Here is a 14,828-nt window from a genome sequence, read left to right on the forward strand (position 1 = left end):
AACCTCCTTCCCGAGGCGTCTGGGGAGCTTGGAGCCAGGGGAGTGAGGGCCACGCAGCCCATGACCTTGTGGGGAAGAGCTATGGGAGGGTGGGGGGGGGTCTGCCCTGAAGCGAGTCGGTGTCCAGGGTGCATGGCTCCAGGGGAAGTGGGGAGCAGCCGAGTCGTTCCCTCAGCCTGGCTGGTGGAGCTGGCAGAGGGTCCAGGCCAGGGCCCCATGGTGGGCAGGGTGGTCTGTGGTGTCAACACTTCTATTTCTGCTAGGATCTGTCGCATAGTCATGGCTGTCTGTTGGCATGGCTCCAATCCCCCCAGAGGACAGGCTGAGAACTCTCGGCCCAGGGCCCCCAGCACAGCCTGCAGTGTTTCTGTGGACCATCTGGCTGGCCTCGGCGGTCACCTCCAAGTCACATCCGTTGCGGTGGGGTGGGTGTGGACCTCATGCTGCTTCTCACCGTCACGCTGATGGGCATGAGGGTCACCCCTCACACTCGGGGCCACCTGAGCCCAGAAAGAGAGGCAGGCAGGCTGGTCAGCACACCTGGGGGGACACACACACAGTGGGAACTCCATCCTCCTCTCTCCCCCATGGGACCCTGTACACATTTGCACCTTCATTCAGCTCCAAGGGGAACCGGCTCCAGCGGAGCTTCTAGACTGAGAACAGACTGAAGAGCGAGTGGGCCGTCCACTGGATACCGTGGAGCCGTGTCAGATAGCTGGACGATGGGCCGCGTCAGGAAGGCATTATCTGTGTGCACATACGTGAACGAGAGAAAGGGCAGTGTGGTCCCAGGGATGCTGATTGACATAAAGTGCATGGTGGGTGTGTACGGGTCCTCAGGGCAGCCCACCTGCAACAGCAGGACACAGGAGGGTAGGTGGGCTTCGACCCATTGCTGTGAGCCCGGGTCCACTGCCTCGGTCCACCTCTCAGAGGGCTTCTTCCTTTTCGCTGGTCCTCTGTCTTTTCAGACTCCAGGCCCTTTCAGAGCAGTCAAGACCTCTTGGCTAGTCGACTGTCCTTCTCGGAAGTGACCTCTACTCCATAGCCCACCAGAGCCCCTCAAACCCACCACCATCAAGTCCACTCCAGCTCACAGTGACCCTGGAGGGCAGAGTAGAACTGTGGTTTTCCGAGGCTGGAAATCTTTCTCCCAGTCTCTCCTGCAGAGCAGCTGGTGGATTTGAACTGCTGGCCCTGTGTTTAGCAGCCCCATGGTGTGGCTACCCAAGCTCCCTCCGCACCCCACCGTCTAGGAGAACCCTGCCAGCTGGCCCTGCTCTGCGGGGCACGCCCGTCTGCATAAAGATACGGAGAAGGAGCCTCCAACATGACCAATCAAAGCCTTTCTGGGACTCACAAGTCCTATTTTTTCTCTCCAATTTTAAAAGAAACGAAGACACTTTTGTGTGTGTGTGTGAGTCCCCAAAATACCGCACCAGCACCATACGTGCCTCCTGGGTCTGACCCGACTCCCTGACAGCCTCTGAAAATACTCAACCCCTGAGCTCCCAACCCACCGCCCCGAACAGCTCCTGACGCCTGGTAACCCCATGCGTCGGATCTCTGCTCAATAACCCCCACCCCAAAAAACCAGACCCTGACCACCCGGGCCTCCGGGTCCCCTGACCCACATCGGGTCTCCCCACCAGCTGGTCTCTCTCTGGCATTTCTCTCTCTCTCTCTCTCCTCACCCCTCCCCCTACCTTCTCTCCTCTTCTCACAAACTCTGGCTGGCTCTCTCACTTAGGCATTTCCCAGCTCCCAGCTGGGCTACAGTCGGAGGCCTCCAGGCGTCTACTTCTGCTGTCTTTTTTTTAAAAAGCTGCTCGGGGAGAGAAGGCTTAGCTTACACTGTTTGGAAGCAGCAAGCACTGTGTGGCAGCCGACGTTGCGTCCAGGATAATAATAGAGACACCGTCGCCACGCAGGGCTCCGGTTTCGAACACGGTGAACCTGCAAGATCAGAAAGATGCCGTGAGCGCTATTTAAAGCCCAGGTGCTTCTGCCAGCAGCTCAGCTCCACAGGATCTCAAAGAGAGAGAGAGAGAGAGAGAGAGAGAGAGAGAGAGAGAGAGAGAGAGAGAGAGAGAGAGAGAGAGAGAGAGAGAGAGAGAGAGAGAGAGAGAGAGAGAGAGAGAGAGAGAGAGAGAGAGAGAGAGAGAGAGAGAGAGAGAGAGAGAGTTAGAGTTTGCATGCATGTATGGGCAGCCTGGGATTAGGGATGTCAGACAGGAGTAGTATACTGAGCATCTATGATATGCTGGTGCAAAAAGGCAATGTGCTTAACTGTTCACCAAAAGGTGGGAGGGTCGAGCCCGCCCGGGGTGCCTCAGAAGAAAGGCCTGGTGATCTGTTTTGGAGATAAGCGGCCTGCTCCAGCACGCGTGGTGGCACCATGAGTCAGATTTGGCTCCGCCGTGACTACTGCTTTGGTTCAGTCAATGCTGACAAACAACCCCCATCTTTTCGCATAAGGAGCCCTGGTGGCCTAGGGGTGGCGTGTTGGGCTGCTAACCACAAAAACAGCAGTTCAAGACCACCTGCCACTCTGAGAGAGAAAAATAAGCCTTCTACTCCGGTCAAGGGTTTCCATCTCAGAACTCCCTGGGGCACTTCTGCGGTGCCCAACAGGGTCACCGAGAGTCAGAACTGACTCTATGGCAGTGAGCTTGTTGGGGTTGGGTCCTTTTGAGTAAGGCCTCAGGTCTGACACTCAGCAGCAGTTCTGGGGCGGCAATTAGCCAGAATTTTATAGGCGACACCGACAACCTGAGCTCAGGCTGGGTAACCTGCCCACAACAGCTGCCAAGTGACCTTGGGGTCTGAATCCAGAGTTCCCTGCACAAACTCTCTGAATCAGGCAGATTCATCAACCAGGGTGGACAACCAAGACGTTAAAGAGCTGCCTGAGTAGCAGCTTGGACTTCAGCTTCTGACCAGCAGCCCTGGTGTCGCGGAGTTACACGCTGAGTTGCTGACCCCAGTTTGACTCCAACAGCCACTCTGCAGGAGAAGGACCAGGCAGTCCCCTCCCATCAAGATCCCCTGCCTCCGAACCCCCCAGGAGCAGGCCCTGTTTACCCTGTAGGCTTGGTAGGAGCCAGGATTGACTCAGTGACAGTTGGTTGGCTTGTTTGTTTAGCTTCTGAAAGGTTCTAGCACATCATTCTGAAGACCCTGGTCTGGACGGTGGAGCAGACTCATCTCAGTGGGTGCCTAGCCACGAGACAGATACTGGCATCAGGGTGTCCGAGAGACTGCCCTTTCACTTGTCACCAACACATGGAAATCCATGCTCCAGGACACAAAGACTGCTGAGTCCTGGTGGTGGAATGGCTACAAGTTGGGCGGACACCTTCCAGGCCAGCCATTTGAAACCACTCTATAGGAGAAAGACGAGGCTTTCTTCTCCCGTAAAGAAACACATGGGGCAGTTTTACCCTGTCCTGTAGTGTCACTGAGTTGGCAAGGACTTGATGGCAGTGCGTGGTGTGGCTGACACATGGCGGGGTGAATTCCATCTTGGAACCCAGCGACCATTTACAGGAGTTTTGGTAGTGGGCATGTCGGGGGCTGCTCGGGATGGGATTTATTTTCTTCTGAAGCTGCCCCTTTGGGATGCCATGCACAAGCAGCCTGGGGAAGCGTCCCTGGGGAGCCTTTGCCTGGGTGGCATTGAAAGGGACTCACCAGCTGACTTCAGGCCCAGGCACATCTCTTCTGGCCGGCTGGTTGTGGCGTTCACGTGTGCAGGGCGGCAGCGTACACAGCTCAGAGACCTGGGCTCTGGCCTGCTGGGCACGTTGCCTGCCTCTGCTCTCCGGAGAGGCCTCCAGCCCACCTCTACCCTCTCCACCTAGGCTCCCCCCTGGCACTGGCCTCATGGAGCGGATCCAAGCCATCGCCCAGAATGTGTCAGACATCGCGGTGAAGGTGGACCAGATTCTGCGCCATAGCCTGCTCCTGCACAGCAAGGGTGAGCTTGGCGGTGGGGAGGGGGCTCCGAGCCTAGCCCTGCTCCTGCACACAACAGGACTGGGTAGGGGGTCACGGAGCCTGAACCCACTTATCAGGATGCTGGGGGCTCCAAGCCCAAACCCTCTCCTGGGGGCACTGGGATCTTCCTTCTGGAGGTGTTCTGGGGCACTCAGCAGCAAAGGTGGGTGTGGGGGGCGCGGAGCTCTATCCAGTGCCCACTCTTTGCACTCCGTGCACACGCCACCCCCCAGGCCTGGACACTGGGTGCAGCCCTGGGGAGGTGGCCGTCCCAGGGACTGGACACACCTGGCCTGGGCTCATGCTCTCTCCAGCCCCACGCTGCCCACCTGGCTCTCGGGGTTCCATTTGAAGCTCTCTGTGGGGTAACTTGGGGCTCAATCCACCTTGACATGTGCTGAGGACAGGCGTCTCGACTACCCAGGGGAGGGTCCCGACTGTCCTCTCCGTCCCCTGAAGTGAAAGTAGTGGGCCAGGCTCCCAGTCCTTCCTCTGCCCCCATATGATTTAGGGGTCCATCTGGCTGGGGCCTGCTGTCGAGGGCAGCAGCCCACGGCTGGTAAAGCTAGCTCCTTGCTGGTTCTGAACCCGAGGAGGGTGGGGGAAGGAGTCCTGTTTGTGTGGTGTAGAAGATGGGGTCACCTGACGGGTAGTCTGTGTGAAACTCAGACTCCCCTGCCACTTCCTTCCTATCTCAGAATCCCCCCTGGGACCCAGGTCCTCAGGCCCTGCCCAGTCCCATTCAGCCTGGACTCTACTGGCACCTGAGACCAAAGTCCTCAGACTCTGCCCAACCCGACCCCTCACCTTCATCCTGGGACCCAGATCCTGCCTTGTCCACCCAGCCTGGACCCCCTATTGGCGCTCTGAGACCAAGATTCTCAGGCCCTGCCCAGTTCCACTGACCCCAGACACCTTGCGTGCACTCCAGAACCCAGATCCTCAATAACTGCCCAGTCCCACCACCCTCGACTCATTGCCTGCACCCTGGACTTCAGCAAGCTGCCCTCTCCCACAGTGTCTGAAGGCCGACAGGACCAGTGTGAGGCTCCTAGTGATCCCCAGTTCCCTGACTGCTCAGGGAAAGTGGAGGTGAGCCTGGGGCTGCGGGCGGTGGTGGGTGGGCAGGGAGGTGGGGCTAGGCCCCTCTGTTGGAGTCTGGCTGTGATCACCTTGAAGGGCTCCACCCTGGCAGGGACTTTACAGGGTCAGGCCTCGTGCCCTGCCTGGACCCTGACCCTGGCCCTGAGGGCAGAGACCAGCTCTCTGTAAGTGCCCCAGGCTGTCCAGATGGGTCTGTCAGCATGTCACATTTATAGAGGTGCTTCCTGCCCCCTGTATGGCTCAGACCCTCCCCACTACTTCATCTGTCCTGGGCATCTGCCCATGCCCCGCTACCAGCTGCGGCACGTGAGGATCCTGTATGGAGTCTGCCCTGGCCTAGCCCCTGGTCTCTGGGGGACTTCCTCTAGCCTTGACCTTGAGCTGAATACTGGGTGATGGGGGGTCGGGACAGAAGGAGACTGAGCCAGGCCACATGCTCCAAGCCCCTTGACTCTGTGTCCTCCAGAGTCCTGAAGACAGCACCTTGTGGCCGTGGGGGTCAACCCCAGCTCGTGGCATCCCCTGGCTCCACTGGGCTCTCAGTGGCTTGCTTCTCAGGAGGTGGCCAGGCCTTTCTTTCGAGGCGCCCCTGGGTGGGCTTGAACCTGTGTGCATCTCACACCCTCAGGGACCCATCTTCTCTCCAAGACCCTTAGTGGCCACCCTTGGGGGTGGGGGTGGTCAGCCTCCCTGTCCCTTGCTGGTTCCAGCTGCTCTCTCTGCAGTGGATGCGGGCCCGCTGGACCTCTGACCCCTGCTACGCTTTCTTCGGGGTGGACGGCACTGAGTGTTCCTTCCTCGTCTACCTCAGCGAGGTCGAGTGGTTTTGCCCCCCACTACCCTGGAGGAACCACACGGCTGCCCAGACGGCCCCCAAGGCCCTCCCCAAAGTCCAGGTAGGCAGCAGGGCAGTGACTGGGCCACGGTGGAGTGGGAAGGGCCTTTGGCCTGGGCGGGAGCACCCAGTTTTCAGGTGGAGGCTGGGAGGCAGGTCCCAGGCCTGTCCCACAGATGGGAGCCAGCTGACCTTGCCTGTCCTGACTGCTACAGGATGTGGCAGTTCGAGGCTGCGTGAGGAGCTGTGGGGCCCTGGAGGTGCCCCCTCGGGACAGAATCATAGCAGGCTAGCTGCCCCTGCTGTCCTTCCTTACTGCCGAGGGATTTCTCTGTGCCCTTACACCTCCCTGCGGTCCTGTGAAAGCCCCCTGTCGGAGCCGGCAGTGGAGCCAGGAAAGGCAGCTGCCAGGGCCTGTCCTCTGACCACGCCCCTCAGGGCTCCTGTGCGCCTCGGGTGCTGGGCTGTGCGCTCAGGGACCATCTCCTGGAGAAGCAGAGCTGGGGTGGGTGTCTGTGGCAGGAATGGCAGGGAGCCCCTGGGCTTTGGAGTGGGTGTGCCCCTTAAAAAGTGTGGGGGTCGAGCCAGTTGCCAGGCAGATGACAGGGACTCGGGGTGGGTGTCACAGCAGAACTGAGCCCCTCAGGGCTCGATCACCAGGGCTTGCTTCTGAGGCGCCTCTGGGTGCACTCGAAGCTCCCGCCTCTGGCTCAGTGAGTGGGCTGACCACATGCACCATGCAGAGGCCCGCTGTCTGGTGGGGAGGGTGCACAGAGGCCTGGGGAGGTGGTGGCTGGATAGCAACCCGCTGTGGACAGGGCCTCTCAGAACTGAGGCACCGGACGCCTCCCCAGGCAGCATTCCGCAGCAACCTGTCCCACCTCCTGGAGCTGGTGGGCAGCGGGAAGGAGTCTCTGATCTTCATGAAAAAGCGGACCAAGAGGCTCACTGCCCAGTGGGCCCTGGCAGCCCAGCGCCTGGAGCAGAAGCTGGGGGGTGCCCGCAGGGACCAGAAGCAGGTATCGCTGTCCGCCCCATCCGCTCAGGGCCTCCGTCTGCATGTGGGCATGTGGGGCAGCTAGAGGGAGGGATGCGGCCCTTCCCGAGGTGGGGGCTGGGTGACGGCCCTCTGAGTTCTGCAGACATCTGCTCCCATCAGCGGGAAGTCATGGCAGCTCCACGTGGCGGGAGTCCACACAGCCCACTTTGGGAAGGCGCCGGGAGGAGCTCGTTCATCCACGCATTCTCCCATTGACTCATTCACACAAGACTCCTGACAATTCTGACCTTCAGAGCCCTTGCCTTGTGTCTGTTGGCTGCTATCTGCTGCCTCGGCCCTTTGCTGAGCTCTGATATCTGGGTGCTGGGCTGCCGGCTGGGCCGCAGGGGTCTCCCTGACAGCCTGGCCTGCCCCTCTGTGTCTCCCCCCAACCCCCAGATCCTCGTGCACATCGGCTTCCTGACGGAGGAGTCGGGGGACGTGTTCAGCCCGCGGGTGCTGAAGGGCGGGCCCCTGGGGGAGATGGTGCAGTGGGCAGACATTCTGGCCGCACTCTATGTCCTGGGCCACAGCCTGCGTATCACCGTCTCTCTGAAGGAGCTGCAGAGGTGAGCCCCATGGTGAGGAGGCATGGCTCCAGGAGCCTGTGCACCCCCAGTCCTGGGCGGCTTCCGCATTTCCTCTTCACAGCCACCCTTAGGACGGAGAAGACTTGTCCCATGCTCTTTCCAAGTCTGTCATGTTCAGGGAGGAGCCTGGTGGCAGAGTGGCTTACACCTGAAGAAAATGCACAGTTCAAACCCCCCAGCTACTCCTAGGGAGAAGGAGGAGGCTGTCTGCCCCCGTAAAAGAGTTACAGCCTCGGAAGCCCCATATGGGGCTGAGATGAGTCAAGACTGACTCCGTGGCTGTCAGGTTTTGGGTTTTGGTGTGTGTGTGTTGGGGTGGCGGGGGTGGGGGGGGAGCGGGTTTGGAGGCAGGCTGATGGTTTAGTGGTTTCACATTGGCCAGCAGTTCGGATTCTCCAGTGGGTCAGTGGCTCAGCTTTATGGGCGTGGCTGCTGCACTGTTCTCCCACGGAGCGAATCTCTCTGTTAGCAGCCAAGCGCCAAACCGCTATACCGCCACGGCTCTTACTGGGTTTCAATGAGTGGACATCAGCTCGTGGGCAGTGTCCTCCTGCCTAGCTCCTGCCCACCTCCTCCTCTGCACTGATGCTTTTTCCCATGGGGAGACCCTGAGGAACTACCCAGTCACATCACTGATCTCTTCTCCAGCCCTGGGCAGCAGGGCCTGCAGCTTGTCCCGCCCCCACCCCCATGAGGCTGGGAAGACCCTGAGTTTGTACTCAGCAGGTGACAATCGCTGACGTGGAATTGAGCCCGGCCATGCATTCAGATGGCATCGTGGTTATACACTGGGCTGCTAACCACAAAGTCAGCAGTTCAGAACCACCAGCCGCTCCTGGGGAGAAAAAGAAGGCTTTTTATTTCCATAAAGAGTGACAGTCTCAGGAACCCTGGGGGCAGGCCTGCCCTGTCTGACAGGGTTACTGTGAGTCAAAATGGCCTGGAGGGCTGTGAGTTTGGGTTTGGGGCTTGGCACTTTTGGGGGCCTCCTCCGTGCCTTCCTGGTGGGCTCCATGCTGCCTCCAAGCTGCTCCTCCGAGGGTGGGCTCCAGCCTGGGCCCTTTCTGGAGACAAGAGACCCGTAACACTGGCGGGGAGTGGTGGTGATGGGGAGGTGATACCTGCCCCTTCCCCATGCTTGGCTTTCCTGTGGGGCTGTTGGGGTGCAGGGCAGGTAACAGAGGCTGGCGGGAGGCTGGGGGGTGGGGAATGCAGAATGGGGGAGATGGTGTGTGGGGGGTCTATCTGTGTGCTGTCGAATGCATAGGGGGCTCCTTTCATTTAGCCGTACTTTGACAAGAGCTCATACATGAAAATGAAACAAAGGAGTCCCTGGCCGGTGAGCACAGTTAAGCAGGGGATTAAACAAAGGTTGTGGAGTCAGGCACACACCTGTGCCCTCCCGCACCCCATCGGGGATGCCTTGAAGGATAGTCTGGAGACCCCCACAATTACCCGCTGTGGGGCAGTGCTGGAACACCCGGGCAGCCTCCAGTCAAACGGGGCTCTGCAGCGGCTGGTTGGGGTTTGGGTTTTTTGGCTTAGGTCACGTGAGGTGGCCATGATTCCAAAGTGGTGGCTGGTTTGGTTTTTGGTTTATATCATAAGACACAAGCACCTCAGTCTCGAACCTGAGAACCAGGTGGACCGCAGGACCCCTCCCTCCATCCCCACTTCCCGCCACCCGCGAGAGGAAACCGGCAACTCCCAGTTTGACTTTTCATTCCATCTTCATGGATCCAGGCGCAGTACAGGGAGAAGTCTGTTTGGGTTTTGAATTTTAGAAAAATGGTTTCCTGGTGTCTGTAAGTCAGGAGGGAAACGGGGCTTTCTGCTCCCGTCAAGGGCCACCGTCTTGGAAACCTACAGGGGCAGCTCCACCCTGCCATGTCGGTCGCCGAGTAGACATCAGGCCCGATGGTGGCGTTTGTGGTACCTGTGTGCCTGCTGCGCCAGGAAAACATGGCACGCCCACCCTTCTAGCCCCTCGGTACCTTCCCCAGCCTCTGTTGTTTTCTGCTCTTTCCAACCTTTGCTCTGGAGCCCTGGTAGCTTAGTGCTTATGCATTGGGCTGCTAACTGCAAAGCCAGCAGTTTGAAACCACCAGCCGCCCCTCGGCAGGAAGACTGAGCGCTCTACTCCCGTAAAGCTACAGGCTTGGAAACTCCCAGGGCAGTGCCACCCTGCTCTGTCGGGTGGCTGTGGGTCAGCATCAGCCTGATGGTGACTGGGATGTCCTCGCGGGCGAACTGTGTGTTTCCCCTGTCCATGTTTAAGCTGGGCTATTCATCTTTTCCTTGTCACGTTATTGTAGTCTTTGGTAGAGTTTAGACATTGGCCCTCTAGGGCCTTCTTGGACATGTCACGTGGAGCAGCATGTAAGACGCATCCTGGGTACGGGCTCAGGTGTGTCGTGGTTGGGTCTTCTACTCTGCGGATAGGTGCAATGAGTCTGTTCCAACCCATAGTAATCCCAGGACGGGAAACACTGCCCGGTCCTGCACCAGCCCCACAGCTGTTGCTCCCCCTGAATCCATGGCCACAGCCTCTGTCAGCCTGCCTCATCAAGGGCCTTCCTCTCTGTCACAGACCCTCCACTTGACCAAGCATGCTGTCCTGCTCCGGGGACTCGTCCCTCCTGATGACACGTCTAAGGGACCTGAGACTGAGTCTCACCATTCTCATTTCTAAAGAGCCTTCTGGCTGGCACTTCTTGCGAGACAAGTCCATTCATCCTTGTGCCAGACCGTGGTCAGTACCCTCTTCTTTGCCCACCCCCACTCCAGGACACCCCTTCTTCTCTGGTCTTCCTTATTCACCATCGAGCTTTTGTGGGGGTCTTAGCATGGAGGGGTGAAAATCCAGCCCGACAGCGCGATGCCAAACTGTTTTCTAGAGCCGTCGAACCATTTCACATACCTACCAGTGCACTGAGTGGAAAGGGTCCTGGGGCACCGTGGGTCACGCTCTGGGCTGCTGAGGTCGGCAGTTTGAAACCACCGGTCACTCTGTGGGAGAAAGATGAGGCTGTCTATGCCTGTGAAGAGTGACCGTCTTAGAAACCGCCAGGGGCAGTTCTACCCTGTCCTAGAGGGTGGCTATGAGTGGGCACCGACTCGATGGCGGTGAGGTCAGGGAGTGATCAGTGTGATTTCCCTTCGGGTAACATTCTCACCACACAGTGACATCCCCCTTCTTCCTGAGCCTCTGCCCGGATGGTGTGAAGGGTTTGCCCCGCAGCTGCTGACCAAAGGTTAAAGGTTCAAGTCCACCCAGAAGCACCTCCAAAGGAAGGTCTGGTGGTATACTTCCGAAAACCCAGCCCCTCGCACACATGGGGGTGGGGGGTCCGCTGTGATCGGGCATGGACTGGGCAGCACGTGGCACTGTGTTGAAATAGCAGCACCATCCTGGGCTTCTCTAGTGAGGTTGTATCACCCGATCCCATGTCTGTTTACTCTTTTCCTCTTTAAGAAGTGCCCAGGCTTGTCCTTGGCCCATTTTTCCGTTGGTCGAAATGTTTTGTTTTTTCTTACTGAGTTGATGTATCACAGACTTGTATACATTTAACGAGCCTCCTCTTCGTGGCTTGTCTTTTCCAGTCCGGTGATGGCGATTTCGATGAACATCTGTTATGATTGGACTCTCATCAAAGTTGTCCATCTTTCCCTTTCCGGTTAGGCATGTCTTTCCCTTTCCGGTTAGGCATGTCTGTCCCTTCTGCGGTTGACTTTGGATGAGAGGCGTCTAACCGCGGTGTGTGCATACAGATCGACTTTTCCCCATCAGCTCCATTAACTTATCCCCAGGTGGTTTTCAAGCCAAGGTGTGACACGCCTTGTGAGGCCAGAAGTCTCTTTCCCATCAGCAGTTTTTTTCATGGTCCACGATGCTGACCCTCCAGGGTGGGAGTGTGGGAGAGATGGGGCCCGAGGCAGTAACCACCTCAGGTGACCGGGGCCCGGGGCCCAAGCAGTCCCTTGACCTCCGCGGTTCTCTGGTGTCTCCCTCAGAGTGAGACAGTGCACGGAGCGAAGTGGTGATTTGGTCAGAGCATGAGCAGAGCACTTCACAATGAATTGGGACTACATTTCCCAGAATCCTTTGCTGCCCCCGCTGGACGCTCCCAGAGGAGAATCTGGTGGTGTGCAAGGGAGGCTTTTTAAAAACAAACAAACAAACCTCGATGGGCATTTTGGGATGGAAGGAGGGGAATGGGGCAAGAAACACTGAGTCCAGCCTTGATGGCTGATGACATTGTCTTTCTAGAAGCTTCTAAATAAAATCCTCTTACAACGCCCTAGGTCTTCCAAAAGTAGATCTCTCTCTTGGTAAAACAAGAACCTAATTCCCGGAACACCAAACCTCCCCTTCCCCTCTTAAACTCATTGCCACCGAAATCTATGCCCACTCATTGTAGGGCAGAGTATCACTGCCCCTGTGAGCGTTCAAGGTCTTTGCAGGGGCAGAAAGCCCCTGTCTTTCTCCTGGGGAGCAGATGGTGATTTCAAGCTACATGTAACTCCTGGGCCCAGAGGGCTCCTTCTGGTAACACAGAGTCACTGTAATTCAGGCCGACCAGCAGAGCAAGGCACCAGGACCAGCAGTTCCCACGGCTCGCTGTGATGGTGAGCTGCCAATGAGTTACCATGGGGACCCAGAGCGCTTTCATTGGCTGATGTTGGAAGGATGACCAGGCCTGTCTTCCCGCACCCTCTGAGAATCATGACTCCCTTTACTGTTTCTGAAGGGTTCATCTATCTTGGATTTCATGTACTGAACAATCTTATACAGATGAACACACGTAGGTCTAACAAGATCAATGAGGTAAAACTAAGACCATGATAGTAAGGGGAGGAAGCATTAAAGAACTAGATTACAGGGGTTCTCAACCTTCCTCATGCTGCGACCCTCTCATACAGTTTCTCGTGGTGGTGACCCCCAGCCATAAAATTATTTTCGTTGCTACTTCATCACTATCATTTTGCTGTTGTTATGAATCGGAAGACCCCTGTGAAGGGTCATTCAACACCCAAAGGGGCCACAACCCAGAGGTTGAGGACCACTAGTCCAGCAACTCTGCCCAAACTGTTTTTGTATCACTTACCATCAGCAAGCCTCTATGGGCAGACTGGTGGTGACCACCCATGAAGTTCCCTGACTGGGAATTCAACCTGATTCTCCTGCATGGAAGGCAAGACATCTACCACTGAGCCAACACTGGTAGCCCAGATATTCATACCAAGGGCCGTCTCCTCTCTCTCCAAGGCCTTGACAGCCAACCCCCTCCTCCTGTGGCCACTCCTGTGGCGTGGAGCTGAATCTGGGCCAGCGCAGCCAAGGATGGGCTCACCCCACGTAGGTAACTCTGACAAGCCCGGTCCGAAGGAGAAATGCTAGGATCTGTGGGAAGCCTCCTGCTGCCCTCACTCATTACAGACACAAACACACCCTCTTACTCCTTATGCACAACCTCCCATGCATGCACCCAGGCTCTGTGCACATGTATGTACACACATGCACACAAGATGCACATGTATACATGCAGACCTACATGCTCACCGCTGTGCCTACAGGCACATGCACAGGCACACACCTCCTCTTTCTCTCTCTCTCTCTCTCTCTCTCTCTCTGTCACACAGACACACACACCCACACACACCCCCACCCCCACACCCCACACACAATCAGTATCTTTGTATCAACCTTTCCCGTGCTGCCTGGCCATTGCCACTATTCTGTAAGCTGAATGCAGACTCAGGGTCCCTGTGGGGCACTGTCCTGTTGGTTTCGGGAAGGTCCCTCCCCGTCTCCATCCACTCCTGTTGTCCTGAGTGGCTTCTTGTCTGCTTGTAACTGGATCTTCACTTGTGCCTTCATGCTGTCTGGGATTCGGATGAGGGCTACCCGCTCCCCTGTGCTCTGACCTCATGCATGTAACTGATGACACCTGATATCCCCCACAGCAGACGCTCCAGGGAGCCCCGACATGCAGTGTGCGACCCGGGCTGGCGAGCCCTGGGCTGTGCTGAGGCGGCTCCGCTGTGACCCCCACAGGACGTAGGTGTGAGCACTGATCTAGTTAGCCAGGCCAGGATTGTGTCAACAGCTCGCCTGGGGGACTAGCCTTGGGAAAGGAGTTTTCGCATCTGTTACCAGATACAATGGAAAAACAATCAGAATAAGAGCCCAAACACAAAGACACCTTCCCCAGGAGACAGGATACTGCCGTGTGTGTGTGTGTGTGTGTGTGTGTGCGCGCGCACGCGCGTGCGCGCGCGCACAAGCCTGGGTGGGGTTCACTTAGGGCGGGGTATTGGAGCCTGGCCATGACAGTCCCACCTGAGGGGCCTGAAGAACAATCCGCCCTTCCTTTCTGATTTAACTGGTCTGGAGTGGGGTTCCTGGATACCTGATCCGCCACTCTCAGGGAGAAAGGTAGAGCTTTCTACTCCTGTAAAGAGTTACAGTCTTGGAAACCCACCGGGGGCAATTCTACTCTGTCCTATAGGATCATTATGAGCCGGAATCCGTGTGTGTGTGTTTTGGGGGGCCCAGTGTCACTTGCTGAAAGTGGTCCAGTGGCTAGCCTGAGCCACCAGGCTTGAGGCTGAGACCTTTCTCAGCAGCCACCCCCCTAACCCCCACCCCCCCAGCGTGGGAAGAGGGTTAGCTGTGGACTGGGATGGTCCTGGGGCGGGGGCGGGGGAATCTAAGGACCTCTCCTAGCTAGAAGGTTGGAGCGAGAACTTCAGGGGGCCTACCTGTGCACACCTGACAGCCCTGGTGCAGGAGAAGGCTGAGCCTTGGGGGTGGGGCAGTTGTTAGGGGTGGGAATCTAGTCTTACACAAAAGGACTGAGCCTTAAGAGTGACCTAGAAGTGGGAGCCCTGAAAAGACAAGGTTTTCTCCTGTGGAGAGTCTGGGAAACCCACACGGCCAGTCCTGCTGGGTTGCCATGAGTCGGAATTGACACGATGGCAGTGAGATTGGGTTTTGGTTTTATTTTGTTGGTGGTGTAATGGTGTACTCGGTGGGCTGCTCCTTTGGCAGTCTGCAGACCCACACCACCAGCCTCGGGGAGGCAGAAAGATGAGATTTTCTGCACCTGGAGAGGTTTAGTCTCCGAAATCCACAGGGGCGGTTGTCTGTCCTATAGAAGAGTCACTAAGAGTCAGCATTGACTGGGCAGCAGTGAGTTTCCGTGCTGGGAGAACTGAGCAGCGTTAGGGATAAAGGTGGAGCTTAGGGGATGGG

At 57.4% G+C, this 14,828-nt stretch overlaps 1 protein-coding gene across 2 annotated transcripts in view; it reads left to right on the plus strand.

Annotated features, from left to right (window-relative positions):
• MGAT5B (alpha-1,6-mannosylglycoprotein 6-beta-N-acetylglucosaminyltransferase B) overlaps window positions 1-14,828 on the plus strand; it is a 59,866-nt gene that overhangs the window by 19,386 nt on the left and 25,652 nt on the right. For both annotated transcript variants that reach the window (XM_075559463.1, XM_075559464.1), the window contains exons 4-8: window positions 3,867-3,982; window positions 5,021-5,094; window positions 5,832-6,002; window positions 6,796-6,960; window positions 7,380-7,549. In XM_075559463.1, coding sequence (XP_075415578.1) covers window positions 3,867-3,982; window positions 5,021-5,094; window positions 5,832-6,002; window positions 6,796-6,960; window positions 7,380-7,549 — 696 coding nt within the window. The remainder of the gene's footprint in view (window positions 1-3,866; window positions 3,983-5,020; window positions 5,095-5,831; window positions 6,003-6,795; window positions 6,961-7,379; window positions 7,550-14,828) is intronic.

Source organism: Tenrec ecaudatus, chromosome 10, assembly GCF_050624435.1.
Source record: "Tenrec ecaudatus isolate mTenEca1 chromosome 10, mTenEca1.hap1, whole genome shotgun sequence".
Classification (NCBI taxonomy): domain Eukaryota; kingdom Metazoa; phylum Chordata; class Mammalia; order Afrosoricida; family Tenrecidae; genus Tenrec; species Tenrec ecaudatus.